Source organism: Nansenia antarctica (assembly GCF_963989245.1).
Source record: "Nansenia antarctica genome assembly, chromosome: 4".
Taxonomy (NCBI): Eukaryota; Metazoa; Chordata; class Actinopteri; order Argentiniformes; family Microstomatidae; genus Nansenia; species Nansenia antarctica.
In genome coordinates this window covers 30,958,980-30,977,095 of record NC_137689.1, presented here as the reverse complement: position 1 = coordinate 30,977,095, position 18,116 = coordinate 30,958,980, and the positions used below count along the sequence as shown (strand labels likewise).

The following is an 18,116-nucleotide window of genomic DNA, read 5'->3' as shown; positions in this document are numbered from 1 at the left end:
TTTTTACAATGGTGGCGGGTAGTGCTGACAAATGCAAATGCCACACTTGGAATCAACTCAGACCTTTTACCTGCTTAATTGATAAAGAAATAATGAAGGAATAGCCCACACTGGCCCATGAAACAGCTTTTGAGTCAATTGTCCAATTACTTTTGATCCCTTGAAAAAGAGGGTGCTACATATTAAAGAGCTGTAATTCCAAAACCCTTCCTTCAATTTGGATGTGAATACCCTTACCCTAAATCTGATAAATATATATGGACCTAACTGTATATGTATATATATATATATATATATATATATATATATATATATATATATATATAATGGACCTAACTGTATAAATATATATGGACCTAACTGTATGTGAGACAATTGGACAAGTGCCAGGTAGACATATGAGACAGGATGTGGTTCCAAACCAAGGACACTAAGCAGCACTGGTCAGATGAAACAGTGGACAAGTCGTTGATCTACGACCGTCATGTGATGATGATGGTGATGGTGTCTGTCCTGAGGTGGAGACAGCTAGGTCATGTGATGGTGTCTGGGTGGAGACAGGTCATGTGATGGTGTCTGGGTGGAGACATGTCATGTGATGGTGGTGTCTGGGTGGGGACAGGTCATGTGATGGTGGTGTCTGGGTGGGGACAGGTCATGTGATGGTGGTGTCTGGGTGGGGACAGGTCATGTGATGGTGGTGTCTGGGTGGAGACATGTCATGTGATGGTGTCTGGGTGGGGACAGGTCATGTGATGGTGTCTGGGTGGGGACAGGTCATGTGATGGTGTCTGGGTGGGGACAGGTCATGTGATGGTGGTGTCTGGGTGGGGACAGGTCATGTGATGGTGTCTGGGTGGGGACAGGTCATGTGATGGTGGTGTCTGGGTGGAGACAGTTCATGTGATGGTGTCTGGGTGGGGACAGGTCATGTGATGGTGTCTGGGTGGGGACAGGTCATGTGATGGTGGTGTCTGGGTGGGGACAGGTCATGTGATGGTGTCTGGGTGGGGACAGTTCATGTGATGGTGGTGTCTGGGTGGGGACAGGTCATGTGATGGTGTCTGGGTGGGGACAGGTCATGTGATGGTGGTGTCTGGGTGGAGACAGGTCATGTGATGGTGGTGTCTGGGTGGGGACAGGTCATGTGATGGTGTCTGGGTGGAGACAGTTCATGTGATGGTGTCTGGGTGGAGACAGGTCATGTGATGGTGTCTGGGTGGGGACAGTTCATGTGATGGTGTCTGGGTGGAGACAGGTCATGTGATGGTGGTGTCTGGGTGGGGACAGGTCATGTGATGGTGTCTGGGTGGGGACAGGTCATGTGATGGTGGTGTCTGGGTGGGGACAGGTCATGTGATGGTGTCTAGGTGGGGACAGGTCATGTGATGGTGGTGTCTGGGTGGGGACAGGTCATGTGATGGTGTCTGGGTGGGGACAGTTCATGTGATGGTGTCTGGGTGGAGACAGGTCATGTGATGGTGTCTGGGTAGAGACAGGTCATGTGATGGTGGTGTCTGGGTGGGGACAGGTCATGGGATGGTGGTGTCTGGGTGGAGACAGGTCATGTGATGGTGTCTGGGTGGGGACAGGTCATGTGATGGTGGTGTCTGGGTGGAGACAGGTCATGTGATGGTGTCTGGGTGGAGACAGGTCATGTGATGGTGGTGTCTGGGTGGGGACAGGTCATGTGATGGTGGTGTCTGGGTGGAGACAGGTCATGTGATGGTGTCTGGGTGGGGACAGGTCATGTGATGGTGGTGTCTGGGTGGAGACAGGTCATGTGATGGTGTCTGGGTGGGGACAGGTCATGTGATGGTGGTGTCTGGGTGGGGACAGGTCATGTGATGGTGGCTGGTGTCTAGGTGGGGACAGGTCATGTGATGGTGGTGATGGTGGCTGGTGTCTGGGTGGGGACAGCCAGGCATGTCTGCTGTGTGCTTGTAATGATGACTGAGGCCTAGCTCTCTGCACTCCATTCTCACTCAGCCCCTCTCTTTCTCTCTCTCTCTCTCTCTCTCTCTCTCTCTGACTGTCTCTCCCTCTTTCTCTCTCCCTCAATCTCTCTCTCTCTCCCTCCCTCCCTCTTCCCCTCCCTCTCCCCGTCCCTCCCTCCCTCCCTCCCTCTCTCTCTCTCTCTCTCTCTCTCTCTCTCTCTCTCTCTCTCTCTCTCTCTCTCTCTCTCTCTCTCTCTCTCTCTCTCTCTCTCTCTCTCTCCCCCCTCCCTTCCCCCCCCCTCCCTCTCCCCCCTCCCCCCCCCCCCTCCCTCTCTCTCTCTCTCTCTCTCTCTCTGTTGTAAATTATACACAACAGCAGTATATTAAAGTATGACAGTGTGTTCTACTGCTGGGCCAGATCGCTCTGCTCCACACACATTGACTAGAAGTGTGTAGTAAAGGACATATCACTCCACTTCCCAGTTACAGTGAAAATGTATACACATGCTTGTGTCAATGCATCCATGTTCAATTTCTGTAATGACCAATGTCACTTTTCACAGTTGTCTGCTAACACACCAGATGTTGTTGTTGTTAATGAAGAGTCCAGAGAGGTGTCTGTATTAGAGGTAGCATGCACCTTTGATATAAGCCTAGAGGAAGCCTTCATGACTAAGGTCATGAAATACCAGCAGCTTGTAGACACCATCTCAGAGCTAGGCTATAGGTGTACGCTATTAGTCTTTATATTTGGCAGTCTTGGACATGTGCACAGATTGGTTGTCAGAGGACTACGTCTACTGGGAATGTCCAAGGGAGAAGCAAAAAGGCTCAGCAAGTATTGCTCTGTCTCTGCGATTATTGGCAGCCGCCATATATGGCGGAGACGGTGTTACTTGTACCCGTGAGTCTTGTCCTGTTGTATGTGAAAGACATTGTCCATGTCTGTTTGTGAATGCATCCCATCTGTGCCTTCAGTATTTGTGTCCCTGTATACTTGTTTCTATGTGGACAGAAATAAATGATTAAAATGTGTGTGTCACAGCCTGGCTGCTGCTGGGCTTGAGTGCTTATCTCACATGTGCAGCTCCACCTGGGAGCTCAGGACAGCAGAGCAGGAGGGTTCAACTTGAGGAGATTTATTCCATTTTGACATAGCGTGATTCAGTGAGTGCCGGGGAAATGTGTCACGGCACATAAGAATCCCCAAAATGTGCTAGAACAATCAGTTCTGGTCAAGCCTAGGAAGCGTCCCCATGCGCCATGCCAGCCCCCCCCACCCCTCCTCAAGAACACCTTGTTTAACAGAACAGCTTGTTTAACAGGAAGCACTTTTCTGTCACCCAGGTTGGGACCAGGGTATTTGAATGTTGGTGCACCTCAAACACTGAATGGGAGAAAAGTGACTCTAAACGCAGCCACAGCTATGAACGCTGCTAACAGCTAGCGGCTAACAAAACACATCGCTACGAAGGTCTAAACTGTATTTTAATAACATCACAGCATGCTGAGAGAACATCGACATGCTGTAAACACATAATTACACATAACTAGATGAACACAGTTCTTGCTTTTGGAACACGACCTAAAACAAAAGTATGTTTACAAGTCAAGTCTCCCTTACCGGTAGCCTCCGGCAAACGAGAATAGCGAATCCAATCCACAAATCATAAGTATGACCCCTTAAGACCCCTTCGAGTTAGGGCTGCCATGATTAGTCGACTAGTCACGACGACGTCGATTACCAAAATCGTCGCCGACATATTTGGTAATCGACGTCGTCGCATGTTTTTTGGGAGCTGAAATTGCATTCGTTTTTCTTCCCTGAAGCTGCCACTGGCTAGCGTCTCCCAGTGTATTTGATGTACATGCGCAGTGTCGGTCTTCCGGGGCACACGTGACGTCCCCGGAAAAACAAACGGAGAAATGTCTTCCCGTCCTCGTACGTCTAAAGTGTGGGAGCATTTCAACCACAACGTTGAAAAAAACAATGTAAAATGTACAATTTGCAAAGCTGAACTCGCTTATCATGGCAGCACGTCTATGATGTGCGAGCATCTCAAAAGGAAGCACGTTTGTGGCAGATGACGAGGAAGACGATGGCTCGTCTCGGTAAGCTAGTTAGCTTGTTATTGGCTAACGATATCGTTACGTTAAAAGCCTTCTTACATTATTTTACGTTATGTGCTGTAACGTTGTCATCAAAGCGATACTTATCAAATAGCTAAAAATGTTGTCTTAACGTTACAGTGCTAAGAAGGCGCGTTCTATGGATAGTTATCTTGTCAAGATTAGGGTTGGGTACCGTTTGGGTTTTATCCGGTACCGGTACCTAACCGATACTTTAAAAACGGTACCGGTACCAAAACGGTACTTAATTCGGTACTTTTGATTTTTTTAAATGACATATATATATAGATATAATAATAACACGGTCGACAACATTAAACAGCTTTTCACTTTTTTATTGCTGAGGCACAATATATATTAGTTAAATATACACTCAAATTAAAATAAATGAAAATAAAACTCCTGAGCCATTAAGCTGGGGGTGCCTATCGTTGGTACTGATGTCGAATACGAGTACACACTTGTTCGGCAGCCCCTCAAGGACATCAGAATATTCTTAGAAAAGGGATCTAGTGAAGAGGCCTGCATAGCCCCCAGAACCAAGAAGACCAAGAGGAAATATAACTCTGATAAACTGGAGCCCTCCACCTCGTCAAAATCCAAACTCTGTTGCCGCTCAGCTACTACTACTCCCCTCCCCCTCTCTGGTCCATGATGACATGACGATTGATTTTTCAGACACAGTAGTAGGATAAGGATATATCTACATGATATATACATGATCTGACACAGTACCCGAATATCAAGAGATCCCCGATCATGTTGTCCATGCAGAGACGCAGCCACACATCCGCACAACGTCATCAACAGACGCGTCGAATCCTGGAGTGCACTGTCCAATCAAAGGCTTGCGTTCGTAAACTCGCTCTGAGAGCGTCGCAGCGCACACTGGGCCCGACGTCATAAGGGGAGCAAGTCATTTGATTGGACAGAAGGCATTCCACGAGTGGTGATCAGAATTCCAGAACGAGTTTACGGATGCACCCATAAGTCGAGCGTCGCGTTACGCCAACCCGCTAGCGGAAGTTGCTATTAGCAACCTTCTCGTTATCCTTCCGTACTCGCTGCTTTCACTGAGTGGAAATTTAACAGGCGATGTGACGTCACGACGTAGAAAAATAGAGAAAGAGATAGAAAAGTACCGAAATGAGGTACCGAAATCTCCTTTGCGATTCGGTACGGGTACATACCGAATGTAAAGTAACCGGTACCTACCGGTACCGATTTTCGGTACCCAACCCTAGTCAAGATGCCAACGTGCACACCCCAGCAAGCCACCGTCCTGACCGGATCAATCTTGAACATACTGGTTAACAAGGGTCTCATATCCTTAACCAGCATGTTCAGGATTGATTAGGGGCGTTTCCCCACACTATCTAAGCTGGCAAAATCTTTTCTGTGCATCCCTGCAACCTCCACCCCATCCGAGAGGATCTTCTCTGCAGCAGGGAACATCTGCTCTCAAAAGAGAGCAAGCCTCTCTCCAGAACATGTGGAAATGCTGACTTTCCTCGCTATGAATGAATAGTCCACACAGGAGAGAAACAATTTCTTTGCTCAGTCTCCTGCACTTTTCTTTGTTATGTTATTTGATTGAGACCAAACCTTTTCTCTACAAACATTTCTTTTTGTGGATAATTGCTCTTTTTTAGTTGCCTTAGTGCCTACCTCATTTTATTTTGCAGCACTATTCAATACATTAAAATGTATGTTTGATGCCAGAGATGAGTGAAGCAAAGCAAAACTTTTGTACTCTGTACAAGTATTTGTTTTAGTTTTTGTATTCTTTTGGTTGCCTAGTGCCTAGCCTACCTCATTTTACTCAGCAGTTTGCACTCTCTACTACTCTTTACATTACATTACATGCAAGTGATGCCAGAAATAAATCTGCAAAGTTCATTAAAATATCTATTTTTGAGTGAACAATCATTTTAATTGTCTTTATTTTTAGTTAGCACATGCCTACAACAACAACAACTAACAACTTCAAGCTAAATTTAGAAGCTGATTTAGAAGATGATAGCTAAATAAGAGCGATTGAGTAATTGTGCGATAAGCTGTAATTTATGATCCGATTAGTCGACTAATCGTTAAAATAATCGGTCGACTATGAAAATAATCGTTTGTGGCAGCCCTACTTCAAGTGTTGTTGTGTTGTTCACTTCTCAACCGTCAACTGGTGATATTAGTCGTATTTTTCATCGTATTGTTCAGTCGTATATTTAGCCGTTTTGGGAAACGAAATCAATTTGGCACTCTTGCACTCGAACTGTCCCTCGACCGCCATTCCAGGACTTTCATGATGAGGCTTTTCCCTTACCTATCTCCTCCTTCAGCCGCTTGAGGAAGATTGTCAACGGAGAATTAAATGTACTGAAACCCAGAGGATCATTCCGTTAGGGCGTTAGGCCAAGATAACCCTCATCGGACACAGCTGTTAATGTGGGATACAAGTGCTGCGATGTCCATAGGAATATAGGATCGGCTTAAATCACTTTAAGGAATTCATCGCATGGTAACAAGATTAAATAGACCCCCTGAATAAATTAAGTTAAACGCTACCTGTTAAAGCTAAGCCTCTGCTCAGGCTAACGGCTAACAGCTAATTAGCTATATAGCTCGCAATCAATTTCTCTCCAGTTTTGAGTTTGTTTGTGTTCTATTGATCTGCCTTGTAGCTCGGTTGGCGCTGACAAGCTCATTGATTTCCCTCATGGCTCAGCATCCATTAGCCCTTCTTTTCTCCATTCTCGGTGAGTCTGCATTTAACACTTAATCAGCCGTGAGTAAAGCCTGGTACACACAAAGATAATCTGGTCGATTTTGGCCCTATTTCCCCCCTTCCGATCAAGGGCAGCAAACGCCCGATTATCGGATGGCCCTAAAGATTATCCTACACGATTATCCTGTGGTGTGAGGTGTGTTAAGAGTCAATTTCTCCCGACAATCTGCTCGGAAAATGGTCGGGGCCGACAATCGTAAATATTAAACGTGTTCAATATTTATGACTAAAAATCCTTGTGTGTGGGCAACTCCCGACTCCCGACAATTCCCGAGCAGGGTTGCCAGGTGGGCTTGTTTTTTTGGGTGGAATTAGCGGTTTTAGACTGGTTAGACTGGAAAGCGTCAATCCCATCTGGCAACCCTGCTCCTGAGTCCGATTGTGACATGGATGGAATGTAGCCAATCAAGAAGCGAGCTGACTTTTCGTTCTTCTGCACTTTATTTGCCCTGTCGCACATGGCTGCGTCGTACAGGTCAGTCAGCGTACTACGTTAGATCACGTTTGATCACGTGAGATTTCTGACTTAGGGAACGAGACTCGTAACGACAGATCTTTATGTATGTGGTGTGCTGTATTGGGACACACAACACGATCAAAACTGTTCAATCCATGATTTTTTATCTTCATGTGTGGGGTCTCTCTCAGATAAACAATCTGTTAAGATTTAGAAAATCCTTATACGTGTACTAGGCTTTAAACCAATGTTTATATCTTTGCACTTTCAGGACCCTCCTTTCATGACTTGTCCTAGATATGTGCGTTCTACCCCCCAGTATCCTTACATTTTCAAAATCACATCAGGATAAGCTAGTATAAAGCTATTTTGCAGTTTTTCTGTGTAGGAAGCAGGCTAATTTACAAGCCGGCCAACTAGTGGCCGTTGTGTGTAAATAGCAGCTTGAGCATTGTAAAAGATTTGATCCCCGAGGCGGCTCTTTTAGTAGGTGAAAAAGGCACGGCTGTTCTAGTGTTAAGGGTCTAGATATCAGCTGAATCCGCTACTTATCTGCCTCTGTTTAGCACCACCCTGATGTGTCTGTCCACACCCTGACAGTCTGTCCCCTGCTATCCACTCTAATCTGCTCAGGGCACATCAGAGGAGAGCTAGTTGTAATGCTCCACCATTTTGTGCGCCCTGTTTAAGGAGAAACCTGTCTAGTGTACAGGGAATCCCACGTCTCCTCTCTTCTTCCCCCTGGTTCAGCATGACTTGGGTTTCGCAGCTTATTCTGGGTGAAAGAAGTGAACTAATGACTCGTAACAGCGTTTTTCGGGTCACATTAAATGGCTTCAAAACTATAACGACATGCGTTGAACTCCTAGGAGTTGGACATGAAGAGGCGTATCACGTTGTTTAAGGGGGTCTTCTATTTCCCCCTGACTTGAGACGTGCCCCCTGCCTTCTCTGAAAGATACCCACACCCCCCGCTCCTCCTCCTCCTCATCTCCCTCTCTCCTCCTTCTCATCCACCTCTCTCACCCCTCCTCCTCATTCCCCCCTCTCCTCCTCCTCATCCCCCCCTCCCTCCCAACCCTCCTCCTCCTCTCCCACCATTGCTCCTCATCCCCCTGTCCCACCCCTCCTCCTCATCCCCTCTCCCACCCCTCCTCATCCCCCTCTCCCACTCCTCCTCATCCCCCTCTCCCACCCCTCCTCCTCATCCCCTCTCCCACCCCTCCTCATCCCCCTCTCCCACCCCTCCTCCTCATCCCCCTCTCCCACCCCTCCTCCTCATCCCCTCTCCCACATTCAGGAAATGGGAGCCCTGCCAGAAGCCCTCTCTGTTTCCGGGAATCTGTCCCACAATGCCGCAGTATAGTAAGTTGGCTTTGACGTGAGCGCCATTGTTCAAAGAGCAGGCCCCATTGTCTAAGGGAAGGAACAACAACCACCAGAGAGAGAGAGAGAGAGAGAGAGAGAGAGAGAGAGAGAGAGAGAGAGAGAGAGAGAGAGAGAGAGAGAGAGAGAGAGAGAGAGAGAGAGAGAGAGAGAGAGAGAGAGAGAGAGAGAGAGAGAGAGAGAGAGAGAGAGAGAGAGAGAGAGAGAGAGAGAGAGAGAGAGAGAGAGAGAGAGAGAGAGAGAGAGAGAGAGAGAGAGAGAGAGAGAGAGAGAGAGAGAGAGAGAGAGAGAGAGAGAGAGAGAGAGAGAGAGAGAGAGAGAGAGAGAGAGAGACGTGCTATGCTATGCTATTTATATAAAGAAACCTCCCTGCCTGGCCCCCTATCTCTCCGAGTTGAGGTGTGGATCTGCATAGAGGATCAGACAGACAGTATGGGCCTGCATAGAGGATAAGACAGACAAACAGTATGGCCCTGCATAGAGGATCAGACAGACAGTATGGCCCTGCATAGAGGATATGTCAGACAGACAGTATGGCCCTGCATAGAGGATATGTCAGACAGACAGACAGACAGTATGGCCCTGCATAGTGGATATGTCAGACAGACAGACAGTATGGGACAGACAGTATGGCCCTGCATAGAGGATATGTCAGACAGACAGACAGACAGTATGGGCCTTAGGGCTGGGTATCGTCACTGATTTCCCAAAGCGTTGATCCCAATTCGATTCAATATCGATTCGATTACTTAGTTACAATACCAATTTTGCTTGAATATGAAAGAGATTCTCAGGACTAATGCTGTACATGGTTCAATAAATGGTTTACATTAAGAATTGACTCCAAAGCAGTTACATGAATGTACTTTTATTGGAACATAAATGACCATGACCAGTAGTGAATATCATTGATGTGATAAAAATTGCCCAATAAAAAAATATAGTAGAAAACTAAAATATACCAATTGTCCATGGATTACCAAGGGATTACAAAATGCATGTAAAAAGAAAAAGACACTTTACAGAGATGTCATAAGGCAGAGAACTAAAGAGGCAGAAGAGAAATACAAAACATATAAAAAAATAAGTTAACTCGTATTATGGACAAGCAAGAAAGAATATTATAAGAAAATATTAGATGATAACAAAAACAATATCAAAGGAATATGGAGTATAGTGAACAGTATTATAAGAAATGGCTCTAGACAAAATAGTTATCCCAAGTATTGTATTGATAAGGAAAACAATCATATGGAGGACGTGGCTAACATCTTTAACCAATTATTTGTAAATGTTGGACCTGATCCTGGGACAGCTGGACAACATCTAGATAAATTAGTAGAGAGAAATCCCAACTCAACGTTTCTCACAGCAGTGGATGAGAAAGAAATTGGATATTGTAAGAAAATGTAAGAACAAAAAGTCTACTGACTTTAATGACATGACGTAGTGAAACACGTTATTGAGGGAATTTCTAAACCATTAACATACATCTGTAACTTATCATTCCAAACCGGTTTATTTCCAGATCAAATTAAAATAGCTAAAGTCATACCTCTGTATAAAACTGGGAGCAAACACCACTTCACAAACTACAGACCTGTCTCTTTACTTCCACAATTCTCTAAAATATTAGAAAAACTCTTCAACAACAGACTGGACACATTTTTTGAAAAGCACACATTACTTACAGACAGTCAATATGGATCGGATCAAAAAGATCAACATCATTGGCAATAATAGAATCAATTGAGGAAATCACAAATGCTATAGATCACAAACAACATGCAGTTGGGGTATTCATTGAACTACAAAAAGCTTTTGACACAATCAACCATGACATATTAATCAACTGGAAAGATATGGTATCAGGGGACTAGTATTACATTGGTTTAAAAGTAGGGATGTCCCGATCCCATTTTTTCACTACCGATACCTGTCTATTGATAAAGTCTATAGTGGTCTATTGCTAAGTCTATAGTGGTCTAGTGGTCTATCGTTCAGAACTTGGGTAAGGCGTTTTCATCGTAAACACAATTGGGATTTAAGCTAGAAACAGGAGATATGATAGTGTCCCTGACGACAAATGCATAATACAGGCCTGGGAAGACTGTGATATTGTGTTTGTGGTGCATCTTGTAAGAACAAATGGTACTACTAGCCTCAACGATCCGGCAAGACAAGCTAGGATAGTTTGTGGGTAATTTCCTTGACTGAGAACGTACACAGAGACTGAGAACGTACACAGAGACTGAGACAGACCTTTTGCAAAAACTGATGTTTGTGGTGAAAACCAATGGGAAGTACAGAAAGACTGACCTTTACCTTTTCTTTTTACTGTTTTCCCCTGCTTTTATATTAATTCTATGCATGTATATGTTTTTATATATGTTTTTTACTCACTTGATGTTCTTATTCCTGTTGTACTGTAAAGCACTTTGAGCTGCATTTCTTGTATGAAAGGTGCTATATAAATAAAGCTTTACTTACTTACTTACTTACCTGGGCTTCAGGTATCTGCGATACCGTTATCAATCCGATATTTGTATTTATTGTTTTACTCCTGAATAATAACAAATACTTCCCCAGTATATAGTCCACAACAACAGTTGGCTATTAACACTGCGAGCGCGACGTTTTTTCACCTACTTTTAGCGCGACGTCACAATGGGGGAGTGTGTATTGACGCACAAAGATCGCTGGATGGCGATGTCACACAAGAAGAGAAAATGACAAGATCACTACCTCTAAAAGTTCCTATGCGCAGAGAAGCAGAGAAGTGGGGAAATGATTAGCGCAATCTGATATGAAACTTGAGTCAGCTGAAAACGAACTATGGAACAAATGTAAATATAAATTGTATATATGGAGAGGAGATTGATTGAGACTGCAGGAGCTTTACTAAGAATGAAAGTTGATTATCATTATTAAAAAAAGAATAGTAATAAATATTGCAATATTGTGTTATCATAATTATGAGCTTCACAGTGATAAAGTCTGTTTATTTGTTGTGAACTTCGCCGGTAACGTCAGCCTGTCAGCCCCTGCAACTGCTCACAGGGGTTGTTATATGAGATTATATGGAATGGCTGAATATGTTCATTCTTTTTATTTTGATTACATTATATAATTGTATTTGGTATAATGACAAATAAACTTGAAACTTGAATGATCTCACAGGCGGAGCGTTCATGTGCCGCAACCTGTTATAGTTAGTAGTTTCACCTATATTAGTAAAAAGAGCTGAAAGAAAGGAGAGAAAAGAGTACAGAATGATAAGTCATTCAGAATGTTATTGGTTTTAATATTTCACAATCTGCCAGAAGCACGCTCCCTCGCACGCCCAGCCCATCATTTTTGATGCCGCTAATGTGTGTAATGAAAAGTGTGACAATGTTGAAAGACTTGATGTCATAATCAAAATATAAAACCTGATTGGATAAAATAAGATTCTGTTGTGATTGTGTTGACATTGTTTGTTGATGTCAAAAGAAATCTTGGTTATGTAATATGTAAAGTGGAGAGGAGATTGATCGGGACTGCGGGAGTTTTCATTATTATACAAAAATAATCGTAATAGATATTGCAATATTGTGTTATTATAATTATGAGCTTCACAGAGATGCACAAGCCTGTCGTGTTTATTTGTCGTGAACTTCACGCCGGCCGTAACATCAGCCTGTCAGCCCCGGCGACTGCTGTAAGCTTGTAAGCTTTGAAACCCGCTTCGCTCCCCTCTGCCCCTAAAACTCTTTCTCTCTTCTGCCTGGGTGGTGTGTAGCCTATTTACGTGGTGGTCGCCACGGGTCACCATGGGACTGCTCAGAAAAAATAATAATACATTATATACTGTAGGTCTATTATAAATATCCGTTTGTTATATGGATGATGACATAATCAAATGTAAGCTACTGCAATTACTTTCATTATACTGCTGTGAGAGTTGAGAGAGTTGAGTACAACTGAGTACAACCTCTCTGGTGGGAGGTGTGGGGGGAAGGTTTGAAGGGCTTGGTGGATGAATTGGCATCCATTGTTTGTTGATCGGAAACGATCAAAAAGCGATCATTGAGAATAAGATGACCCTCCCCCATGCATCAACCATTACATCAAGTGATAGTAACTCACTTTAGAAACTAGTTCTTAGCCTCCAATAAAATGAAAACTATGAGTGGGACTGCCCCACACAGAAAAAAACATTATACAACAACATTATATACAAAAAATACAATACAATATTATAAATATCTGTTCGTTATTATTACATAATCAAATGTAGCCCGCAGCACATTACATTCCACAGTACATTGCAGTCGCACGCGCCCGTCCCGCTCCAGTTCTAGTAGATCGCCAGCATCATTTTATTTGATGTACACATTTCACGGCAAGAGAATTCCGATTTGTGGCAAGAGACAGTTCAGCTGTTACATTATCAATATCTTATTATCAATTATCAATATACTGGTGGCCTGAGGTGGTCCAGTGGTCTAGCACCGTGTTCGTGCTCACATGGCCCTTCTCCTTACTTTCCTGTCTGTCTTCACTATATCAGTCCAATAAAATGAAAACTATGAGTGGGACTGCCACTCAGAAAAAACATTATACAACAACATTATATACAAAAAGTACAATACAATATTATAAATATCCGTTCATTATTATTACCGTATTTTCCGCACTATAAGGCGCACTTAAAAGCCTTTAATTTTCAAAAAAAACGACAGTGCGCCTTATAATCCGGAGCGCCTTATATATGGATCAATTGGTTAATTGGTTGATCCATACTGGTTGTACACGGCGCTCAAGGCGCTCTGTCAAAATGTTTCAGTACGACTGGTAAACGACAAAGCCGCACCGCTTGCAGCATTACGGTAATCAGTAAACACCGGTACTGATGTGCTTACTCACAGTCCCACACCACAAGACCCCAAGTAAAGAAGACTAAACAGAGTTTCCGAGGGAACAAAGCGAGATGGCCACAGTTAGAGGACAAACTCGAACAGTGGGTTGTTGAACAGAGAGCAGCAAGTAGAAGCGTCTCTACAGTCACTATTCGAATGAAGGCAACAGCGCTAGCACGGGACATGAACATCGATGAATTTCGAGGCGGTCCTTCTTGGTGCTTTCAACTTTAAGTTTTAAAGTACCCACTCGATATAATAAACAACAGTTTAACGATCACTAAACACTTTTAATTTGTGTATTGGATTCATTATTCTCGTTTGCCGGAGGCTACCGGTAAGGGAGGGTTGACTTGTAAACATACTTTCGTTTTAGCTCGTGTTCAAAAGCAAGAACTGTGTGTTCATCTAGTTATGTGTAGTTATGTGTTTTTAGCATGTCGATGTTCTCCCAGTATGTTGTCATGTTATTAAAATACAGTTTAGACCTTCGTAGCGATGTGTTTTGTTAGCAGCGTTCGTAGCTGTGGCTGCGTTCAGAGTCACTTTTCTCCCATTCAGTGTTTGAGGTGAACCAACATTCAAATACGCCTGTCGTGTTCAATCTTTCTCTGATTTGAATGTATGACACATCATTTGAAAGCTTACAATCTGTAGTTTAAGCATGTGTAAAAACTGAAAAATGACGTTCCACATTTCACCAGGAGCTGTCACATATTGGTTGTTGGTTATAATTGTATAGCCTATTGGTTGTTTTCTGGTGTTGTTTTATTGTTTTGCTCTGTTTGTAGTCTACTTGATGTATTTTTATCAGCTGTTAAATCACCACAGCGGTTAATCCACTAATAGATATAATACCAGATTGAAAATGCTTGTAGCTAACTACTCTATATCTCGTGGTCGCAGCTATTGCGAATTGCTATTCACGCGAGTCAGCTGTGAATCACCGCAGGTCCTTGACGCTTGTTGCAAAAATGGATGACGAACGGCTGATACTTGAGGTGGAAAAATATATATTTTTGACAGTGGAGCAGGTAGAACGTTGACGGTGACAACACTCAGGTGGAGCTTGGACAACGGGAAGTTGACACAACACCGATGGAGAGGTGACGCAACGCAGTAGGTGGAGCTTGGGCGTAACGTTTGACTGCAGTATTCTATATTCTATTCTATGCGCCTTATAATCCGGTGCGCCCTATATATGAAAACAGTTCTAAAATAGGCCATTCATTGAAGGTGCGCCTTATAATCCGGTGCGCCTTATAGTGCGGAAAATACGGTACATAATCAAATGTAGCCCGCAGCACATTACATTGCACAGTACATTGCAGTCGCACGCGCCCGTCCCGCTCCAGTTCTAGTAGATCGCCAACATCATTTTATTTGATGTACACATTTCACGGCAAGAGAATTCCGATTTGTGGCAAGAGACAGTTTATTCACCCAACAATTGTTTGTTCACTGCACATTATAACATGAACACAGTGAGGATTCAAACAAACAAAATAATTAATACACTCTGCAATTGGCTACTACAATGTTGCCAAAATCAACTATCTAATGTTCGAAAACGAATCTACAAATATTAATCTGTGTATATCTATGTAGGCTACAACCGTCTTGCCTGTTGTGTATTATTATCATTGCCGACACAGGTCTAATCATAACTGAACATCTGATAATAAGGTGAAGGGCAGTATTATTCATCTTTACTTTATTGGGTGAATAAACTCAATATGAATGATTGTACAGTTGCCTATAGGCATGAATGGGCTGAAACAATGACAGTTAGTCTCGCTCAAACTGTAGCGAGATTTGGAGACTACTAATTGTAAATAGTAATCCACAATTATGGTTATTACTGGTGGCCTGAGGTGCTCCAGTGGTCTAGCACCGTGGTCTACAGTGATATACAAAAAATACAGACCGCTTTCCATGTGACTCTCTTAGGGCTTTCACACCGCCAAAGAACTGTTCCGGTTCGCGTTCACGAACCAAGTCTGGAAGCGGCTGGCGCGTTCCGACCGCAAAATAAATTGGTTTGGAGACTGAAAAGTTGGTTCGCAGCGGGAACCAGAAAATAGTGGTTCTCAAGCGCAAACCCAAAACATAGAACAGTCACGTCGTCAGTGGGTGTGTCATATTGTAGGGTGCAACGACCAGCAAGAAGGAAGGAGACAAAATGTAATCTAATCTAAATCTAATCATTAGTGATTAAAAGTTTAATCATTCTCTCTATCTTCCTCACATCAGCAAACACACACACACATACGCACGAACGCACATTTCGTAAGCCATTTCTATTCCGGTAATGGAGCAGCTGGTTAGTCAGAGAACGCATGTAGAAGGTGTCTTTTGTTTTGTTTCATAGTGTTTTTTTCAGAAACTGTAGTGGAAGATATGATCCTCATTTCCAGTGAAGTAGCCGCCATCATCACCCATCATTACCCATCATTGATAGTTCTGGTTACAATGGTATGAACCCGGCTGGTTCGCCAGACAGCACCAAGGTTCTGAGGTTTCAGAACAGGAATGGGAACAGTTCCTTGGCGGTGTGAAAGCCCTAACTGAGATGTAGACAGGAGAGGGCCCGCTCCAACCCACCAAGCCTTTTCATCTGCCTGATTGGCCTGCTGTGTGTGTGTGCGTGTGTGCGTGTGTGCGTGCGTGCGTGCGTCATGGTGACATGTTGCTGATCCGTCATGCTTTGTGAACATAAACACTAATGACGTATGTACAGGTGTTACTTAGGTGGCTAAACATTCAAGCCAGTGTTCAGGAATGGATGTGTCTTCCTGAGAAATGTCTTTGTAACACTGCAAAAAGTAAATCTAAGTAAGATGAAATCTCTTAAATCAAGGCTTGTAGCTTGTTTTATATGCTTGGTTTTTTGTCTGACTTCACCAGTTTTAAGATATCTTTTACTTGTTCTAAGACAATCTTGGCAAGTGAAATTGTCCTGTTGGCAGATCATTCTGCTTATTTTAAGTAATATTTCCCCCATTTTATAGTTTTTTTTCCCTCTTGTTTTTGAGAGCTGACTTTTTGCAGTGTAGGTGTGGTCCTCGTTCAAGTATGAATCCAGTCCAGGGGAGAGGTAGACACATATATATTCAACACCTGCTAATTGTTCTCTTACTTGTTTTACAGGTTTCCCAAAAAAGCAACCAGGTGAGGAAGGACTTTGTTCTCAGTCAATCCAACAATAACACAACAATGTCATCTTGACCTGGAGGATAACATATGTGACTAAAGACCTGTGTGTCTTACCTGTAATAAACCACAGGTCTATGTATGTCTTACCTGTATTAAACCATAGGTCTATGTGTGTCTTACCTGTAATAAACCACAGGTCTAGACTTGGCTAGGCCAGTCCGCTGTGTTGTGGTAGATGTGGTTGTGGAGGTATTAGACACCCACGCTGCCTTGACACTCAGACACCAAGCCCTTGTGCCAGACCTCTCCGTCACCCACATGGATTTGCCTCATGTCTGTCTGCTTAGATAGAGAGCTAAAGCCCATGTGCCTCTCTGATACGAGTCTGACAGAGTATTACAGGAGACTGTATTATGTGATGTATGACATATTGCAGTGGAATGAAATATTACGGTATGATGTCAGAAATGTTTTCATCAGATTTTCCGTGATTTTGACATACATGTGTATGTACAGAAGGATGAGTTATCACAGTACCATTAGTCATTCTCAATGTTACTCACCATCACCAAAGACTTCCAGAACCCACACCATCCAGAGTGCCAAGGGTTTTATGTGGTATTTACCTAGCAACAACACTTTGATTGGCTACAACATGAAGCCTCACAATTGATGCATTTCTGGTTGCAGGGTTAGTGTAGAACAGCGGTTCCCAACCTGTGGGCCGCGGCCCACTGGTGGTCCGCGAGAGTACTGCAAGTGGGCCGCCAAATCATGGGCAAAACATTTTTTATTGACGTTTTTTTGTTACAAAAACGTTTTAATTTTAAAAAGTAAAAAGTTAAATCTTGGATTTAACAGCCTTGATCGTATTGTGTGTGGTGTGCGCCGATATTTCCATCCGAAAAGAAGAAGTCAGCTCGCTTCTTGATTGGCTACATTCCATCCCGGACTCGCGAACAGGGTTGCCAGATGGGATCGACATTTTCCACCCTAACCACAGTCTAAAACCGCTAATTCCACCCAAAAAACCCGAGCCCATCTGGCAACCCTAGTCGGGAGTCGGGAGTTGCCCACACACATAAGGATGTTTGGTCGTAAATATTGAACACATACAACATTTACGATCTTGGTATTTGATCACCTGCTATATAAAACATCGCCGCTCTGCTTTAATGGTTTAACCGGTTTTTTATTTATTTATTTATTTATTTTATTTATTTTTTCCTGATTTTATCCCTTTTTCACCCAATTTGGTATCCAATTGCACCCAACCTAGCATCCAATTATCCCCTGCCTATTGCGTAGGATCCGCCGCACGACCCCGTGGCCGGCAGCCCCAGAGGAGATCGCCAGGCAGACTAGCT

At 43.6% G+C, this 18,116-nt stretch overlaps 1 protein-coding gene across 1 annotated transcript in view; it reads left to right on the top strand.

The window, feature by feature from the left end:
* The window catches only part of arhgef12b (Rho guanine nucleotide exchange factor (GEF) 12b), a 144,005-nt gene that overhangs the window by 43,571 nt on the left and 82,318 nt on the right, over positions 1-18,116 (top strand). Inside the window, exon 2 of the mRNA XM_080529328.1 lies at positions 16,744-16,764. Coding sequence (XP_080385454.1) covers positions 16,744-16,764 — 21 coding nt within the window. The remainder of the gene's footprint in view (positions 1-16,743; positions 16,765-18,116) is intronic.